The sequence below is a fragment of the Anolis sagrei genome, chromosome 8 (assembly GCF_037176765.1).
Source record: "Anolis sagrei isolate rAnoSag1 chromosome 8, rAnoSag1.mat, whole genome shotgun sequence".
NCBI lineage: Eukaryota > Metazoa > Chordata > Lepidosauria > Squamata > Dactyloidae > Anolis > Anolis sagrei.
Window position 1 is genome coordinate 9,739,239 of NC_090028.1, and position 21,306 is coordinate 9,760,544.

At 44.3% G+C, this 21,306-nt stretch overlaps 2 protein-coding genes across 2 annotated transcripts in view; both read right to left on the bottom strand.

The window, feature by feature from the left end:
- The window catches only part of LOC137097575 (actinia tenebrosa protease inhibitors-like), a 33,629-nt gene extending 19,197 nt beyond the window's left edge, over positions 1-14,432 (bottom strand). The window contains exons 1-3 of the mRNA XM_067471159.1: positions 14,315-14,432; positions 2,778-3,020; positions 1,621-1,797 (exon numbers count right to left, since the gene is read on the bottom strand). Coding sequence (XP_067327260.1) covers positions 1,621-1,797; positions 2,778-3,020; positions 14,315-14,432 — 538 coding nt within the window. The remainder of the gene's footprint in view (positions 1-1,620; positions 1,798-2,777; positions 3,021-14,314) is intronic.
- The window catches only part of DUS2 (dihydrouridine synthase 2), a 92,937-nt gene that overhangs the window by 44,919 nt on the left and 26,712 nt on the right, over positions 1-21,306 (bottom strand). The window lies entirely within an intron of this gene.

The following is a 21,306-nucleotide window of genomic DNA, read 5'->3' on the forward strand; positions in this document are numbered from 1 at the left end:
ACAGTCTTCAACCTTATTTCTCTCACAGCTGACAACAACTTCCCATTGTACATCGGGGGGGGGGGGGGGGGAGGCAATGCTAGCTTTTAATATCTATCAACAGGTGTAGGTTTAAGACATCCTGTGATTATTCTGCACGTTTCGTTCAATGTTGTATTCACCTGCTTTGGGTGGCTTTCACAGTGTTCAACCTTATTTCTCTCACATTTAGCAGCAACTTCCCATCGCACAATGGGGAGCAATGCCAGCTAGCTTGTAGAGTTTATCAACCGGTGTGGGTTTAAGACATCCTGTGATTATTCTGCATGTTTGAGGGTGCTATTCTGTGACTTACCACATTTAAATACCTTGATGGCACCAGAACTCATTTGCTATGGAAGACAGCCAATATTCAGCAGCCTATATTCAGGAGGAGGGTGATGCCAAACTCCCCCTGAGTAATTCTTCCCACAGAAAACCCTATGAAATTAATACAGCTGGCATACATTAGAAAGAATTTTAATTTTAATTTTATTTTATGACTTCTGTCAACAGGTACAATTACACACACACACACCAACCAGTGATCCAACATCCATCCATATGTGTGTGTGTGTGTGTCTACACTGCCATATAATCCAGTCCTAAGTAGATAATCTGGATTTTACATGGCAGTGTGGAAGGGGTGATTTTGGGTGCATCTACACTGTAGCTTTAATAAAGGGGGATGAAGCTGGCGAGGGGAGGAGAAAAAGGAAGGAAAGAAACGGAGGAAGGGAAGGGCTTTCTCGGTGGTGGCCCCTCGACTCTGGAACTCTCTCCCTAAAGACATCAGGCAGGCCCCGTCGCTAGCAATCTTTAGGAGGAGCTTGAAGACATGGTTGTTCCAGTGTGCATTTCTAGAATAAGGAAACTCCTAGCATTATGACCCAACGCACTTTATCAGAGATCTAGGATTCCTATATGCCCGCCCCCCTCCAAACACCCCACCTGGTCACGCCCAGCACTTTTTAACTTTTCATTACATTTGGCCCTGCCATTGTTTTTAATTGCGTCATTGTGTGTTGCTAATGTTATTGCTTTGTTTGTTGAGTTATTTGCAGTTGTTGTTGTTATTGTTTTACTATTGTATTTGGGCTCAGCCTCTTGTAAGCCGCACCGAGTCCTTCAGGAGATGGTAGCGGGGTACAAATAAAGGATTATTATTATTATTATTAATAATTGTATATTTATGTTTTGACGTGGGCTCCATGGGGTGCCACTTTGTTAGCCATCCTGAGTCCCTCTGTGGAGGTTGAGAAAGGACGCAATATAAAAGCCCTAATAATAATAATAATAATAATAATAATAATAATAATAATAATAATAGGGACACACTCCCCCCGTCCAGCTCCCGGCTTAGATAACCACCTAAGGCGACCAAGGCTGTCTCAGTACCATGTCTCGGCCTAAAGCCAGACTGCGCCGGATCTGGATAATCAGTGTCTACCAAAAATTCCTGGAGTTGCGAGGCATCCTAGGACACTGATTTCACCCTGTCAGATGAGTTCGTAAATATGCATAATATTATGCAACGTAGGCCAGGATAGAGACCTTTAGCCATGAACAACAAAACCTGGGGATGATTTATTTTTGTCTTACCTTCACACTTTTCAAAGCATTCCTGCTGTGTTAAAAAGTTATTTTCATTGCCTCTGCAGCCACCATAAAGGAATTCCTCACATTTCTGACTTTTGTGGTTAAAGTAAAAACGAGAAAAGGCTGCTCTACAAGGTCCAGTTATTTTTGGAAGTGTGCATCTGTACAAATAGGATTGGTCTAGAAAGCAGAGAAAGGAAAGCCACAACTTATACAAGTTCAACAGTCGATTACAGCACTAGAAAACTGCATCTCACGAGAAGAGGAAAGGGGAAAGGAATATGATGGCACCTTCACGTCTAAATAATTAATTTCCATGTCAATTACCATGCACAACAGCCTTCTTCAAAGAGTGGAAGAGTATGGCATTTATTTATTTCGTATCAAAAGCATTGCATAAATTAGTATAAAACTGATAAAAATAGAAGGAGTACAGGTGGCTAAATATCTTTTGACCAAAAACAGGCAACAGCAATGGCATTGTCTGTAGCCTCCAACAATTCTTCCTCGGTACATGAGGCAGGGCATAGTGGACAAGCATACAAATGTGGAGTGTGTTATGGCTGAGATGTTCCCTGATTATGAGGATGATGGGATTCAGATTCCTGGCTCTTTTTCTGTGCCTCAGATCTCTGGGCCTGCTTCTAGGTCTTTTTCTGAGGCTCCCACAGACAGTGGAGAGACAACAACACAGCGGTTCTCAGAAGAAAAGAATTTTAACGAAGGATTATTATTATATTATATTATTATTAATTGTATATTTATGTTTTGATGTGGGCTCCATGGGGTGCCACTTTGTTAGCCATCCTGAGTCCCTCTGTGGAGGTTGAGAAAGGACAGAATATAAAAGCCCTAAATAATAATAATAATAATAATAATAATAATAATAGGGACACACTCCCCCTGTCCAGCTCCCGGCTTAGATAACCACCTAAGGCGACCAAGGCTGTCTCAGTACCATGTCTCGGCCTAAAGCCAGACTGCGCTGAATCTAGATAATGTGTCTACCAAAAATTCCTGGAGTTGCGAGGCATCCTAGGACACTGATCTCACCCTGTCAGATGAGTTCGTAAATATGCATAATATTATGCAACGTAGGCCAGGATAGAGACCTTTAGCCATGAACAACAAAACCTGGGGATGATTTATTTTTTTCTTACCTTCACACTTTGAAAAGCATTCATCCTGTGTTAAAAAGTTATTTTTATTGCCTCCGCAGCCACCATAAAGGAATTCCTCACATTTCTTAGTTTTGAAGTTAAAGTAAAAACGAGGAAAGGATCCGCTGCAACGTCCATTTTTTTTCGGAAGTGTGCATCTGTACAAATAGGACTGGTCTAGAAAGCAGAGAAAGGAAAGCCACAACTTGGACAAGTTCAACAGTCGATTACAGCAGTAGAAAACTGCATCTCACGAGAAGAGGAAAGGGGAAAGGAATATGACGGCACCTTCACGTCTAAATAATTTATTTCCATGTAAATTACCATGCACAACAGCCTTCTTCAGAGAGTGGAAGAGTATGGGATTTATTTATTTCGTATCAAAAGCATTGCATAAGTTAGTATAAAACTTATAAAAATAGAAGGAGTGTAGGTGGCTAAATATCTTTTGACCAAAAACGGGCGAAAGCAACAGCATTGTCTGTAGCCTCCAACAATTCTTCCTTGGTACATGAGGCAGGGCATAGTGGACAAGCATACAGATGTGGAGTATGTTGTGGCTGAGATGTTCCCTGATTATGAGGATGATGGGATTCAGATTCCTGGCTCTTTTTCTGTGCCTCAGATCTCTGGGCCTGCTTCTAGGTCTTTTTCTGAGGCTCCCACAGACAGTGGAGAGTCAACAGCAGATCTCAAAAGAAAAGAATTTTAAGGAAGGAGATAGCAAACAGGTGGGGAGGCTTTTGCCTCCTTCCCACGCTGATACTGAAAGTGCAGAAAGCCTTGATAGTGACCTGACCCGGCAGACTCGTCTTGATTTGAGGGTCAGGCGGAGTTCTCACCTGGCCGGCAGACAGGAAGCCAGCTCGGGCCAAGGTCATCGCAATGCTTTCATGTTGGTGAGAGTATAATGTTTTCATGTTAGAAAGGTATTTAGGCTTCTTGCAAATAAGGGAAAGTGTCAGTTCAATGTAGCTTATGAGCCTGAAAGCTTCATGGAATAACCTTAGCCTGGAAAGCAGCATGTTTGGGATTTCTTGCATTGTGATACTGGGGCAATTGTTTTATTGCTTGTACCTTGGACTCTGTTTTGAACTTTGCCTATAAGGTTCTGTCTCTTGTTTTTACCTGAAGATCTTTGGAACTATATTCTGCATTTAACCTAAATGTTTGGAACTTTGCAATGCTTATTCTTTATTTTGACTTGGATTTTTTCCTCAATAAACTATAAAACTACAGCTCTTGTGTGGTGGTGTTTGGAAGCAAGGTGAAGCTTACTCTGAGTTGCATCAGAGTTGTCTGTTCTGCTCCACAGTCACACAAGGTATGGGATTCTTTTAGGTAGTGCCATTTGGCCAGGTTGTCTTTTGATCTGCCCACTCTGCTTCTGAGTCTGTTCAGGGACTTCCAAGTTGCCCATTCTTGGTTTGCCCCTGGAGGAAGACCCTCGCTTGTGGGTGGCCATCCAGTTGGGATTTCCTGGTTTAGCTGCCCAGAGGGGTACTCTTGCTGTTGCTGGGGGGTGCCAAGAGAAGTGGTAGTTCTCATAAAGCTTTTCCTTGATTTGAGTCTGCTGGGAGGAGGCTGATAGCTATGCAGTGGGTGGCTTTCACAGTCTTCAACCTTATTTCTCTCACAGCTGACAACAACTTCCCATTGTACATCGGGGGGGGGGGGGGGAGGCAATGCTAGCTTTTAATATCTATCAACAGGTGTAGGTTTAAGATATCCTGTGATTATTCTGCACGTTTCGTTCAATGTTGTATTCACCTGCTTTGGGTGGCTTTCACAGTGTTCAACCTTATTTCTCTCACATTTAGCAGCAACTTCCCATCGCACAATGGGGAGCAATGCCAGCTGGCTTGTAGAGTTTATCAACCGGTGTAGGTTTAAGACATCCTGTGATTATTCTGCATGTTTGAGGGTGCTATTCTGTGACTTACCACATTTAAATACCTTGATGGCACCAGAACTCATTTGCTATGGAAGACAGCCAATATTCAGCAGCCTATATTCAGGAGGAGGGTGATGCCAAACTCCCCCTGAGTAATTCTTCCCACAGAAAACCCTATGAAATTAATACAGCTGGCATACATTAGAAAGGATTTTAATTTTAATTTTATTTTATGACTTCCGTCAACAGGTACAATTACACACACACACACCAACCAGTGATCCAACATCCATCCATATGTGTGTGTGTGTGTGTGTGTCTACACTGCCATATAATCCAGTCCTAAGTAGATAATCTGGATTTTACATGGCAGTGTGGAAGGGGTGATTTTGGGTGCATCTACACTGTAGCTTTAATAAAGGGGGATGAAGCTGGCGAGGGGAGGAGAAAAAGGAAGGAAAGAAACGGAGGAAGGGAAGGGCTTTCTCGGTGGTGGCCCCTCGACTCTGGAACTCTCTCCCTAAAGACATCAGGCAGGCCCCGTCGCTAGCAATCTTTAGGAGGAGCTTGAAGACATGGTTGTTCCAGTGTGCATTTCTAGAATAAGGAAACTCCTAGCATTATGACCCAACGCACTTTATCAGAGATCTAGGATTGCTATATGCCCGCCCCCCTCCAAACACCCCACCTGGTCACGCCCAGCACTTTTTAACTTTTCATGACATTTGGCCCTGCCATTGTTTTTAATTGCGTCATTGTGTGTTGCTAATGTTATTGCTTTGTTTTTTGAGTTATTTGCAGTTGTTGTTGTTATTGTTTTACTATTGTATTTGGGCTCGGCCTCTTGTAAGCCGCACCGAGTCCTTCAGGAGATGGTAGCGGGGTACAAATAAAGGATTATTATTATTATTATTATTATTATTATTATGGGAGTGAAGGAAAGGGAGGGAAGGAAAGAAAGGGAGGGAGGGAGGGAGGAGGGAGGGAGAAAAGGAAAGGAAGGGAAGAAGGAGGGAAAGGAAGGAGGGGAGGGAAGGAGGGAAAGAAGTAAAGGAAGGAAAAGGAAGGGAAGTAGAGAAAGGGAGTGAAGGAGGGGGTTGGACTGGATGGCCTTTAGAGCTCCCTTCCAACTGGTTGGCCATCTGTTGTGAGGGCTTTGATGTTGTCTTCCTTTACTGCCAAATGAGGTTGGGCTGGATGGTCTTTGGGGCTCCTTTCCAAGCAATGTCAGTTTTGTGTGTCCCTATTACCCCCATTAAGGCAACTTCCTCCTTCCCTTGTGTTGTGGGAGTGTGTGTGTGGGAGACAGAGAGTCAGAGTGTGTGCACAGAGTGTGGCCCACCTCCCTCTTTTTTCCTTTCCTCCCCAATCTCCCTCCTCCTCCTCCTCCTCCTCCTCAGCCTCGGCCCTTTCATCCCTTGCCTTAGTGTTAGTTAGGGACCGAGAGACATGCAGGGAGCAGCAACCATTGCCGCTGCTGCTTTGGAACCCTCATTCCGTGTCCTCAGCGTGAGGGGGAGGTGGGCAGGGGAGGTGTGTTGTCTTCTTCCTTTTTTGAAATTAAAGCACCGGGATTGTGGCGCAGCTGGCTGAGTGTCAGCTGCATTAAGATCACTCTGACCAAAAAGGTCATGAGTTCGAAGCCAGCCTGGGTTGGAGTGGGTTTCCAACCAATTGTGTGTAGCCTGTTGTCGACCTTTGCAACCCTAAAGACAGTTGCATCTGTCAAGTAGGAAAATAAGGTACCACCTTAAAGTGTGGGGAGACTAAATTAACTGATTTATGAGGCCATAAAGAAGATTCCAACAAAGCATTCCAGCAAGGAAGCATGCGGGGAATGTGGAAGTGCTTCATCAGCGTCGCAGATGGACGATGAAAGCGACAGCTCCCCTGGTGGCCAGAAAAAGTTAAATAGCCTCTGTGTATGTCTGTATATGTTTGTATGTCAAAAATTGGCATTGAATGTTTGCCATATATATGTGTACACTGTAATCCGCCCTGAGTCCCCTGCGGGGTGAGGAGAAGGGCGGAATATAAAAGCTGTAAATAAATTTTAAAAAAGAGGAGTTTTTGTGGGTTTTTTCAGTGATGGTCACTTCTTGGATTGTGAGTTTTGTTGCCAAATTTGGGGTCATTTGGCCTCGTAGTTTTTTTTTGTTTTTAAGGTACTCATTATGGACAGAGCATATATATATATATATATATATATATATATATATATATAATTCAAGCTCAAAACAGTACCCAATAACCTATGGTGAGAACTGTCGTAAAACATGGCCAACTGCATAAAATGGGGACTGTAGATTTGGTTTCACAGGTCAGAGCTGAATGACAACCCGTTTTTGCCATCAACCTAGCACGATATTCCATTTTCCCTTTTCTATTCCATTCTCGGCTATTTTGCAAGGGAGACAAATGTTAAACAGAGGCATTCAAAGCTAACAAAAAATGGCGCTCTTACCATCATCGGCATGCAATGGTCCAAACCAGAGGACCAGAAATCCCACAGGAAGGAGGATGGAGAGGATAATACGATTATACAACATGTTGGCTGTTTGATATGAATGCCCAATGTTGAATAAAGCTACTTTTTAAAGGCTTGCACAGGGAAATGTAGGTAGAACAATTAGTCAACAAGTAAGGACATTGTAGAGTTGGTCTGTTTACTTCCGAGTAACTCCCTGTTCTGCAATAAGTACTATTCCATTCAAACTTGGGTTAAATTGGAGCCATAAAGCCAATGAGCATCATCTGGACACAACCAGGAAGAGATTAATTCCCGTGATATGACATTGATACAAGCATTATATTTTGTCATGCATATAGGCACAATCATCTTGAAAGATGATCCTGTCAAGGTGATGCATGCCATATGCCAGCAAATAGGGAAAACACAAGAACTTGGCACACAGAGCCCCCATGACCCATTCTACATCCTGCTGCAGTTTAGAGGATGATGGACCACGGATGATGGGACTTGAAGTAACTCTACTCACTTCCCAAGACTGTTGCGACCCTGATCCAATGACTGATCAAGACCAAACTTGGAACACACAGCCCCCATGACTCACTCTATATCCTGGTGCAGTTTGGAGGGGGATGGACCACGGATGATGGGATTTGAAGAACCTTCACTCACTTCCTGAGACCCCTGTGACCGTCATCCAATGACTGATCAGGACCAAACTTAGCACACAGAGCCCCCATGACCCACTCTACACCCTGGCGCTGTTTGGAGGAAGATGGACCACAGATTATGGGACTTGAAGTACCTCCACACACTTCCCGAGACTGCTACAACCCTCATCCAATGACTGATCAAGATCAAACTTGGCACACAGAGCCCCCATGGCCCACTCTACATCCGGGTGCTTTCTGGAGGAGGACTTCCTGAGACCTTTGTGAGCCACATAAATAACTGATAAAGACCAACCTTGGCACACAGTGCCTTTTTCAAATAACCCGGGCACCGCCGGGTCCCCAAGCTAGTCTATATCTATATCTATGTCTATGTATATAATAAAAGTGAATGTTTGTATGTTTGTATGTGGGTATGTGGCAGCATTCTGATTAGCTGATACTTCCGCAGGCCGGTACGACCCCCCACAAATGACAGAGCAGGACCAAACTTTGCACACATAACCCCCATGACCCCCTTTATGCCCTGGTGCGGTTTGGGGGAGGACGGACAACAGATGATGGGATTTGTAGTACTTTCAAATGGTTTGGTTCCCACAGACCAGCGTGGCCCCCAACAAAGACCTATAAAGACCAAACTTGGTAAACAGAGACCCCATGACCCACTCTACATCCTGATGTGGTTTTGGGGAGCATGGACCATGGATGATGGGACTTACAGTACCTTCACTCAATTCCAGAGAACACTGCGACCATCATCAATAACCAATAAGAACGAAACTTGGCACACAGAGCCCACTATGGCTCACTCCACATTCTGCTGCAGTTGGGAAGAGGTTGGACCATGAATGATGGGACTTGCAGTACTTTCAGTCACTTCCAGAGACCACTGCAACCCACACCAATGACTGATCAAGAGCAAACATGGCACACAGAGCCCTCATGACCCACTATATGTCTGGGTGGGGTTTGTGGGCCTATGGAACATGGATGATAGGACTTACAGTAGCTTCACTCACCTCCTAAGACCATTGCAACCCACACCTATGGCTGATCAAGACCTAACTTGGCACCCTGAGCCAGCATGACCCATTCTACATTTTGGCGTCGTTTAGAGGATAGACCATAGAGCTATACTTCACCTGCACCCACTGAACGCAGCCAACATCGGATTTAGAGTACAAACAAACAATGCCTTTCTCAAATCACCCGGGCAGCGGCTGGTCCCCAAGCTAGTCTATATATATGTATGTATGTATGTATGCGGAGGACGTGTATGTGGCAGCTTTCTGATTGGTTGCCACTGTGGTATTATTTGCATATAGTCTCTGATTGGCCAGGCTCAACGTTCCAACATTCTGAGGTGACAGAGAGAGGAGAGATAAAGGCCTGAGGCTGTGGCAGCTATCTGATTGGTTGCCACTGCAGTACAATTTGCATATGATCTCTGATTGGCCAGCCTCAACATTCTGAGGTGGAAGAGAGAGGAGAGGTAAGGGTCTGAGGGACGGACCTGGACCACACTTGGCACACATAACCCCCATGACCCCCTTTACGTCCTGGTGAGGTTTGGGGCGATGATGGACAAAGGATGATGGGATTTGTAGTACTTTCCAACCCTTTGGTTCCCACAGACCACTGCGGTCCCCAACAAAGTCAGATAAAGACCAAACCTGGCACACAGAGCCCCCATGACCCACTCTACATTCTACTGCAGTTTGGAGGAAGGCAGATCATGGATGATTGGACTTTAAGTACCTCCACTCACTTCCCGAAATACTTTCAACACTCATCCAATGACTGATGAAGACCAAACCTGGCACACATAACCCCCATGGCCTGGTGAAGTTTGAAGGAGGATGGACAATGGACGATGGGATTTTTAGTATTTTCAAACCCTTTGGTTCCCACAGACCACTGCAGCCCCCAACAAAGACCGGTAAAGAACAAACTTGGCACACAGAACCCCTATGACCCACTCTACATCCTACTGCAGTTTGGAGGAGGGCGGACCATGAATGATGGGACTTCAAATATCTCATCTCACTTCCCGAAACCACTAAAACCTTCATCCAATGACTGATCAAGACCAAACTTGGCACACAAAGCCCCATGACCAACTCTACATCCTGGGTCAGTTTGGAAGAGGATGGACCACAGATGATGGGATTTGCAATACCTTCACTCCCTTCCCGAAACTGGTGTGACCCTCATGCAATGACTGATCAAGACCAAACATGGCACACAGAGACCCCATGACCCATTCTACATCCTGTTGCTGTTCGGAGGAGGACGGGCCATGGATGATGGAACTTGCAGTTCCTTCACTCACTTCCTGAGACCACAGCAACATTCATCCAATTACCAATAACGACCAAACTTGGCACATAGAGCCCCCATGACCTACTCTACATCTTACTGCAGTTTGGAGGAGGATGGACCATGGATGATGGGACTTGCAGTACCATCACTCACTTTCTGAGACCGCTGTGACTTGGCACACAGAGCCCCCATTGAGTCCAGGACTCTTCCTTTGTCCCCTGACATGGGGAGATGTCTGGGACAACTCCCATTGTGTTCTCTCTGCATAACCCTGTCAGATCAGCTTTTGGGCATCTCTTTGTTTTTCACATTCCAATGCCACCCACCCAGGAGCTGGCACAGCCTCTGGAGTCTCCCCACTCCCTCAGACCACCTTCGCCAGTCCACTGGAATCCTCAGGGCTTCCCTGCCCAGCCAGGAGGAGATCCCCGATCAGGGTACACACCAGCTTGGATCCACTGGCCATTTAGGAGTAAGAAAGAGAGTTTTTATACTGAACAATGGTGGTGAATGGAAACTTATATGTATAAAAATGTCTGATTATTATTATCCTTTCACACTTGTACTCTTCAAGCATCCATACTGTAGAAGTGTCCCTTTAGCGCAAATTGAATAAAGTCTATGTTGTTTGCTTTCAGCCTGGTGAGATTCTCAGTTCCTGATTCCTGATTCATTATCCATGGTTAGCGAAACTTGCCAGGTGTCCCTAGGCATCCACAGGACTTAGAAAAACTCTAAATTTTCAGCATTAATGTGTATAAACTGAATATGCGTTGAGCAGTGTTTTTAATAATGGCTGCTGTGTAAGTATATATCTGACTCTGTGTGTCTATCCACACACACAGAGTCAGATATATACTTACACAACAGCCATTACGTGTGCGCTCAAGATGACTAAGGATAAAGGATGGCTGAGTATATGGAAACAGTGAGTGGATTGAGACAGGATTAAAATGGAGAGGAAAAGAAAACTGGGACAAATTGATTTGCGACAGGTCTTTTTAATTGAGAGGAGCAAACTAGTCTTACTTCCGATGAAATGTGTATTTGGGGAAAATGGAAGGAAAAAGGAAGAGGGGCCGACCAAGGGTAAGATGGATGGATGGCATCCTTGAAGTGGCCTGCATCAATAGGAGCCTAGTGTCTAGATCCAGGGAAGTAATGCTACCCATGCTCTATTCCGCCTTGGTTAGACCACACCTGGAATATTATGCCCAATTCTGGGCACCACAATTCAAGAGAGAGATTGACAAGCTGGAATGTATCCAGAGGAGGGCGACTCAAATGATCAAGTGTCTGGAGAACAAGCCCTGTGAGGAGTGGCTTAAGGAACTGGGCATGTTTAGCCTGAAGAAGAGAAGGATGAGAGGAGATATGATAGCCATGTATAAATATGTGAGAGGAAGCCACAGGGAGGAGGGAGCAAGCTTGTTTACTGCTTCCATGGAGATTAGGATGCGGAACAATGGCTTCAAACTACAAGAGAGGAGATTCCATCTGAACATGAGGAAGAACTTCCTGACAGTGAGAGCCGTTCAGCAGTGGAACTCTCTGCCCCGAAGTGTGGTGGAGGCTCCTTCTTTGGAAGCTTTTAAACAGAGGCTAGATGGCCATCTGTTGGGGGTGATTTGAATGCAATATTCCTGCTTCTTGGCAGGGGGTTGGACTGGATGGCCCAGGAGGTCTCCTCCAACTCTTTGATTCTATGATTCTAAGTGACTGGCTTGACCTTGAAGGAGCTGGGGGTGGTGACGGCCGACAGGGAGCTCTGGTGTGGCCTGGTTCATGAGGTAATGAAGAGCCGTAAGCGAATGAATGAATGTACATGTGTGATCCAAGATACACTTTGGATATGAGATATCAGAAACAATTGGCTGGGGAACAAAGATGCTATACAGAAATCTGTCCTGAAGGCCATTTCCTTTCTGTGATGGTGCCTTGCTGCATTTGGAAAACCCAAATATGGACTATATTGGATAAGAAAAGAAGCCTGACCAGAAGTGCAAAAGTTCTAACAACTGCTTTTGAGGACTAGTCCAGACATTTGTTAGAAGCACATATGGATGCTGTAAAGAGTTTGTAAAGGAGCCACCAATTTATAAGGGTTTATTAATTTGATAGCATAGCTAATAGCTAGTAATATTGATTTAGTCTTTCTTTTGTGTAGCGTGACCAGGCGGCCCTAGGTAATTTTCAACTGTAAGCAAACAGTATTTGCCCCCCCCCCCCCCCCCGCCAATCACTGATATATATTTTCTGTTTGTCGTGGTAGTTCTGTGTGCCATATTTGGTCCAATTCCATCATTGGTGGAGTTCAGAATGCTCTTTGATTGTAGGTGAACTATACATCCCAGTAACTACAACTCGCATATGTCAAGATCTATTTTGTCCCAAGAGCGCCTCAAGAGTGCCCCTGGGCAAAATCAACTATACTGAAAATGCTTACTTTGCGTAATGGGTTGAGCCGCCCCTGAGTGTGACTTAACTCGGAAAGGAATTGTAACAGAGACAGAGCTTTAGGAAAAACAGTAACAAGTTTATTGAAATGTAGAAGGAGCTTGATGGTTTCAATGTATCTTACTCTTAGAGGCACATATCTTCAAAGGTTACATTTATAACATTCCTTAAACAACTCTGGAAAGGACTCTTCCTTCCACTAAACAGGTTTCCAACTTATTTTTCTTCAAACTGTGTTTCTTCCCTTAATAGATTACTTCAGTTACAAGCTTATACTTCCTTTGTGATGTTTCTGTTGCAATAAAGATCCTCACTGGGTTTCTCTCACCCTTTCTCCCATACACACACTATTAATATAAATGTCAACTCGACTTATTTAAACTACTCAGGCTAAAAGCCAAAACCTCCCTGATTCTCACTACTATGGAATCAGCCTTTCCTACAGTTCAGAGACTGTACACCAACCCACTGGTTCTCAACACATACTAGAACCAGCCTCTCCTGTAGCTCGCTGACTACAGACTAACTGTTTTAAAATGGCTGACCTGCCACGTGGCAGTTTGCTCCGCCTCTGTTTCCATGGTAACCCAGCTCAACATGAGCTGAGCTGGCTACCATCCCCCTTAGTTATGCAACTTTAAATACTTACCCTTTAAAACAGGGGTCCCCAAACTATTTGAACGGAGGGCCAGGTCACAGTCCCGCAAACTGTTGGAGGGCCGGATTATAGTTTGAAAAAAATATATGAATGAATTCCTATGCACTCTGCACATATATTATTTGCAGTGCAAAAAACCCCCAAAAAATCAAAAAACAAAAACCCACACTTCTATATAAATAAAAATGTAATGTTTGTTTGTGGGATTAACAGAACTCAAAAAACACTGGACGAATTGACACCAATTTTGGACACAAGACACCTAACAACCCAATGTATGTCCTTCACTCAAAAAATTGATTTTGTCATTTGGGAGTTGTAGTTGCTGGGATTTAAAGTTCATCTACAATCAAAGACCATTCTGAACCGCACCAATGATGGAATTGAACCAAACTTGGCACACAGGCCTCCCCTAACCAACTGAAAATACTGGAAGGGTTTGGTGGGCAGTGTCCTTTCGTTTTGGAGTTGTAGTTCACCTACATTCAGAGATCATTGTGGACTCAAACAATGATGGATTGGAATCAAACTTGGCACAAGTACTCAATATGCCCAAATTTGAACACTGGTGGAGTTTGGGGAAAATAGAATCTTGACATTTGGGAGTTGTAGTTGCTGGGATTTATAGTTCACCTGCCATCAAAGAGCATTCTGAACTCCACCAATGATGGAATTGAACAAGTCTTGGTACACAGAACTCCCATGAACAACAGAAAATACTTGGTTTAGTGGGCATTGACCTTGAGTTTTGGAGTTGTAGTTCACCTGCGGCGCTGCGGGGGCTTGTTCTCCCAGCACGGCTGGGAGTGGAGCGGGAGGCGCCTCATGGCCGCAGAGAGCAGAGCGGCCGGATCAGAGGGTGTCCGTCTGCAGAGGACCCACCTGGGAGGCTTTTCCCTCCTACACAGGCAGAGCGGCCGGAGTAGCGGATTTCCGCAATTGGCGGAGCAGCGCCGGATGGGCGTGGCCAAGGAAGCCGGCGTTCCCTGGCCACGCCCACCCGGCGCCGCTCCGCCTATTGCGGACAACCTCTGCTCCAGCCGGTCTGCTCTGCAGAGGACCCACCTGGGAGGCAGAGCGGCCGGAGCAGAGGATTTCCGTGATTGGCGGAGTGGCGCCAGGTGGGCGTGGCCAGGCCAGGCCAGGCCGCGCAGGCCAAAGAAATGGCCTCGGCGGGCCGCATACAGCCTGTGGGCCGTAGTTTGGGGACCCCTGCTTTAAAACATCTATCTATAATTATACATAACTGCAAGTTAAAAATTTACACTTCACCACAATGCCCACACATTCTGAGTGTTCCACTTGTGTTTTGCATTAATCTCTTTCGATATGTTCTTTTCTTAAATATATAGGCTCTCCTTTGTCTCAATGTGATGGATAATATCTACACCTATGATAGAACTCCAGTATGCTAATGATAATGTGCTCTGTGCGCATTCAGAAGAAGATCTACAAGCCACTCTAAACACCTTCGCAGAAGCATACAAGAAGCTCAGCCTGTCATTGAACATTGAGAAAACCCAAGTGCTCTTCCAGCAGCCACCAACCAATCCCTCTCCAATGCCAGAAATACAGTTTAATGGTGTAACTTTAGAAAATGTTGGTCATTTTCGCAACCTTGGCAGTCACCTCTCCACAAAAGTCAACATTGACACTGAAATTCAACACCGCCTGAGCTTTGCGAGTGAAGCATTTCTCCAAATGAAGCAGAGAGTGTTTGAGGACCGGGACATCCATAGAGAGACCAAGGTGCTTGTTTATAAAGCTATTGTCCTCCCAACCCTGCCATATGCCTGTGAGATGTGGACAGCCTACAGACGTCACATGCAACTCCTGGAACGATTCCATCAGCGCTGCCTCCGGAAAATCCTGCAAATCTCTTGGGAAGACAGGCAGACAAACATCAGCGTGCTGGAAGAAGCAAAGACCACCAGCATTGAAGCGATGGTCCTCCGCCATCAACTCCGCTGGACCGGCCATGTTATCCAGATGCCCAACCACTGTTTCCCAAAGCAGTTGCTCTATTCCGAACTCAAGAATGGAAAACGGAATGCTGGAGGACAGGAAAAGAGACTGAAAGATGGGCTCAAAACCAACATTAAAAACTCTGGCATAGACACTGAGAACTGGGAAGCCCTGGCCCTTGAGCACTCCAGTTGGAGGTCAGCTGTGACCAGCAGTGCTGTAGAATTTGAAGAGGCACGAATGGAGGACGAAAGAGAGGAACGTGACAAGAGGAAGGCGTGTCAAGCCATCCCCGACCGGGACCGCCTCCCACCTGGAAACCAATGCCCTCACTGCGGGAGAAGATGCAGAGCAAGAATAGGGCTCCACAGATACCTACGGACCCACTACCAGGACACCGATTTTGGAGGACCATCATCCTTGGACAACGAGGGATCGCCTAAGTAAGGATAATATATTTCTCTAAACAATAGGAATTGTGGTGAAGATTCTTTTGTTCATCAGATATGGGGGGGGGGGGGGAGGGGGGAGAAAACGGTTTGGGTATAAGAATGATCAGGATGAAAAATCCATGAATGCTTTAGAACAGGTGGGTTTATTAGCAATCATATCTACTGTGTTTAGAATGAAAACCATGCAGGACATTGCGATTAAGACTAATACTCGTAGTAGTTGTAGTAACAATAGCATTCATATCCTGCATTATCTCTTCCAAAGGAGACTGAATATCAGGATGGATGCACTATTCTTCCACAAATTGAAAATTGAAGTCAGTATCATCATCTGGTTTCAGAGGGAGACCTGAGGGAAGAATGGATAATTGTTTACAGTTACATCTGAAGGTGAGGCACAGAGTGAGAGTATTGCAGTAACTGGCTGAAAGCAGTAATTTCTAGTCATGTGGGGGTTGAAATTTATTATTACTGTATATACTCAAGTATAAGCCTAGTTTTTCAGCCCCTTTTTTAGGCTGAAAAAGCTCCCCTCGGCTTATACTCGAGTCAAGGTTATTTATTTTTACTCTGTTATTAGTATTATTTTATTACATTTATTATTTTTACTCTATTATTAATAAATGTAATGAAATAATACTAATAACAGAGTAATTTATTATTTGTTATTTATTCTTATTATTATTTAGTATTTATTCTTTTACTCTGTTATTAGTATTATTTTATTACATTTATTATTTTTACTCTATTATTAATAAATGTAATAAAATAATAGTAATAACAGAGTAATTTATTAGGCTTGGGCAATCCATGGTTCTAAATGGTTCTAAAATACTTACAAAACTAAAGTTCTGGTGGTGAAAATTTCAGAACTCTAACAAAACTTTCAAAATGTAATTATTATTTCATTATTGGCGATTTTTATGACAGAACCAATTAGGAACTGCCATTTATAATGAAATTTTGAGAGTTTTGTTAAAGTTTTGAAATTTTCATCACCAGAACTTTAGTTTTATAAGTACTTTAGAACCATTTAGAACCATGGATTGCCCAAGCCTATAATTTATTATTTTTACTCTATTATTATGGAGCCCCCGGTGGCGCAGTGGGTTAAAGCCCTGTGCCGGCAGGACTGAAGACCGACAGGTCGCAGGTTCAAATCCGGGGAGAGGCGGATGAGCTCCCTCTATCAGTTCCAGCTCCTCATGCAGATGATAAAAACATCAAATCATCTGGGCGTCCCCTGGGCAACGTCCTTGCAAACGGCCAATTCTCTCACACCAGAAGCGACTTGCAGTTTCTCAAGTCGCTCCTGACATTACAAAAAAAAAAAAACTCTATTATTATTATATTTACATTATTTTTCTCTATTATTATTCTATTTATTATTTTGCTCTATTATTATTGCATTTACAGTATTTTACCCTATTATTACATTTATTATTTTAATTATTATTATTATTATTATTATTATTACATTTTCATTATTTTACTCTAACGGTTCTGGCCCAGTTTTCTTGTCCAAACGTATCTCCTGCTACGATCCACCTAAGTTCCTAAGATCATCTGAGGAGACCCTGCTCATTGTCCCCCCCATTGTCACAATCGCGTCTGGCGGGGACAAGGGACAGAGCCTTTTCTGTGGTGGCCCCCAGGCTATGGACCTCCCTCCCGAGTGAAATTAGATCTCCTCCCAGCCTCTTGACCTTCCAGAAACAAGTAAAATCCTGGCTATGGGATCAGGCCTTTGGAGAATAGGCTGACCTACTGACGGGTTGACTTATTTAGAGCTGATGGACTGCCCTTGGATAATGATTTAAATTGGTGACTGCTGACTATTTGTTGTCTGTTTTTATATTGTTTTTATATTGTTTATACGGTTTTATACTGTTTTATATTGTTGTTATTACATTGCTATTATTAATCTCTATGCAGATGACACACAACTCTACTACTCTTTTCCACCGAATTCCAAGGAAGCCCCTCGAGTGCTAGATGAGTGCCTGACCGCTGTGTCTATCTGGATGAGGACGAACAAGCTGAAGATTAATCCTGACAAGACAGAGGTCCTCCTGGTCGATCGTAAACCAGACCGGGGTATAGGGTGGCAACCTGTGCTGGACGGGGTTGCACTCCCCCTGAAGTCACAGGTCCCCAGTTTGGGAGTCCTCCTGGATTCTTCACTTATGTTTGAGGCTCAGGCGTCGGTGGTGGCCGGGAGGGCCTTTGCACAACTAAGACTCGTGCACCAACTGCGACCGTACCTCGGGAAGGCGGATCTGGCCAAAGTGGTCCACGCCTTAGTCACCTCTAGACTGGATTACTGCAATGCACTCTACGTGGGGCTGCCCTTGAAAACGGCCCGGAAATTCCAGATGATCCAACGGGTGGCAGCCAGGTTGTTGACTGGGGCTCCTTACAGGGAGTGGTCCTCCCTCCTGTTCAAGGAGCTCCACTGGCTGCCATTCATCTACCGGACCCAATTCAAGGTGCAGGTTCTTACCTACAAAGTCCTGAATGGTTTGGGACCTGCCTACCTGCGTGACCGCATCTCCATATACAAACCCACAAGATCCCTTCGATCATCCGGAGGCGCGATTGGTGGGGATGAGAGAGAGGGCTTTTTCGGTGGTGGCCCCTCAACTCTGGAACTCACTCCCTAAAGACATCAGACAAGCCCCAACTCTGGCAGTCTTCAGGAGGAGCTTGAAGACGTGGCTGTTCCAGTGTGCCTTCCCGGAATAATGATCCCATAACACTTTGTCCTCCAAAACACTTTACATTTCTTTAGGTCTGCTCGTATGCCCTTCCACAAACACCACTATCTCCTTTTCGTCCGTGTCCCAGCATCACTTCCAATTTTAATTCTACATTTGGCCTTCCCACTGTTTTTAATTGTGTGCTGTCTTATTGATAATGTTGTATATTTTATTGTCTATGTTTTTATTTTAATTATTCGTATTGTTGTTTTATTGCTTGTATTGTTGTATTTGGGCTTGGCCTCATGTAAGCCGCACCGAGTCCCTTGGGGAGATGGTAGCGGGGTACAAATAAAGTGTTATTATTATTATTATTATTATTATTATTATTATTATTATTATATTATTATTAATTGTATATTTATGTTTTGATGTGGGCTCCATGGGGTGCCACTTTGTTAGCCATCCTGAGTCCCTCTGTGGAGGTTGAGAAAGGACGCAATATAAAAGCCCTAAATAATAATAATAATAATAATAATAATAATAGGGACACACTCCCCCCGTCCAGCTCCCGGCTTAGATAACCACCTAAGGCGACCAAGGCTGTCTCAGTACCATGTCTCGGCCTAAAGCCAGACTGCGCCGGATCTAGATAATCAGTGTCTACCAAAAATTCCTGGAGTTGCGAGGCATCCTAGGACACTGATTTCACCCTGTCTGAGTTCGTAAATATGCATAATATTATGCAACGTAGGCCATGATAGAGACCTTTAGCCATGAACAACAAAACCTGGGGATTATTAATTTTTTTCTTACCTTCACACATTGAAATGCACTCATGCTGTCTTAAAAAGTTATTTTCATTGCCTCCGCAGCCACCATAAAGGAATTTCTCACATTTCTTAATTTCGAAGTTAAAGTAATAACGAAGAAAGGATCCTCTGCAACGTCCATTTTTTTTCGGAAGTGTGCATCTGTACAAATAGGACTGGTCTAGAAAGCAGAGAAAGGAAAGCCACAACTTGGACAAGTTCAACAGTCGATTACAGCAGTAGAAAACTGCATCTCACGAGAAGAGGAAAGGGGAAAGGAATATGACGGCACCTTCACGTCTAAATAATTTATTTCCATGTAAATTACCATGCACAACAGCCTTCTTCAGAGAGTGGAAGAGTATGGGATTTATTTATTTCGTATCAAAAGCAAGTTAGTATAAAACTTATAAAAATAGAAGGAGTGTAGGTGGCTAAATATCTTTTGACCAAAAACGGGCGACAGCAACAGCATTGTCTGTAGCCTCCAACAATTCTTCCTTGGTACATGAGGCAGGGCATAGTGGACAAGCATACAGATGTGGAGTATGTTGTGGCTGAGATGTTCCCTGATTATGAGGATGATGGGATTCAGATTCCTGGCTCTTTTTCTGTGCCTCAGATCTCTGGGCCTGCTTCTAGGTCTTTTTCTGAGGCTCCCACAGACAGTGGAGAGTCAACAACACAGTGGTTCTCAGAAGAAAAGAATTTTAATGAAGGAGATAGGCGAACAGGTGGAGAGACTTTTGCCTCCTTCTCACGCTGATACTGAAAGTGCAGAAAGCCTTGATAGTGAACTGACCCGGCAGGCTCGTCTCGATTTGAGGGTCAGGAGTTCTCACTTGGCCGGCAGACGGGAAGCCAGCTCGGGCCAAGGTCATCACAATGCTTTCATGTTGGTGAGAGCATAATGTTTTCATGTTAGAAAGCTATTTAGGCTTCTTGCAAACTAAGGGAAAGCGTCAGTTCAATGTAGCTTATTAGCCTGAAAGCTTCATGGAATAACCTTAGCCTGGAAAGCAGCATGCTTGGGATTTCTTGCATTGTGATTCTTGGGGCAATTGTTTTATTGCTTGTACCTTGGACTCTGTTTTGAACTTTGCCTATAAGGTTCTGTCTCTTGTTTTTACCTGAAGATCTTTGGAACTATATTCTGCATTTAACCTAAATGTTTGGAACTTTGCAATGCTTATTCTTTATTTTGACTTGGATTTTTTCCTCAATAAACTATAAAACTACAGCTCTTGTGTGGTGGTGTTTGGAAGCAAGGTGAAGTTTACTCTGAGTTGCAACAGAGTTGTCTGTTCTGCTTCACAGTCACACAAGGTATGGGATTCCTTTAGGTAGTGCCATTTTGCCAGGTTGCCTTTTGATCTGCCCACTCTGCTTCTGAGTCTGTTCAGGGACTTCCAAGTTGCCCATTCTTGGTTTGCCCCTGGAGGAAGACCCTCGCTTGTGGGGGGCCATCCAGTTGGGATTTCCTGGTTTAGCTGCCCAGAGGGGTACTCTTGCTGTTGCTGGGGGGTGCCAAGAGAAGTGGTAGTTCTCATAAAGCTTTTCCTTGATTTGAGTCTACTGGGAGGAGGCTGATAGCTATGCAGTGGGTGGCTTTCACAGTCTTCAACCTTATTTCTCTCACAGCTGACAGCAACTTCCCATTGCACATCGGGGGGGAGGCAATGCTAGCTTTTAATATCTATCAAAAGGTGTAGGTTTAAGACATCCTGTGATTATTCTGAATGTTTCGTTCAATGTTGTATTCACCTGCTTTGGGTGGCTTTCACAGTGTTCAACCCCGTACCTTGGGAAGTCGGATATGGCCACGGTGGTCCACGCTCTTGTTACATCCCGAATAGATTACTGCAACACGCTCTATGTGGGGTTGCTTTTGAAGACTGTTCGGAAACTTCAATTAGTCCAACGGGCGGCGGCCAGATTACTCACCGGAGTGTCATACAGGGAGCATACCACCCCTCTGTTATGTCAGCTCCACTGGCTGCCAATCCAGTTCCGAGCACAATTCAAAGTGCTGGTTTTGACCTACAAAACCCTTTATGGTTCCGGCCCAGTGTACCTGTCCGAACGTATCTCCTTCTATGTCCCACCTCGGAATTTAAGATCTTCTGGGG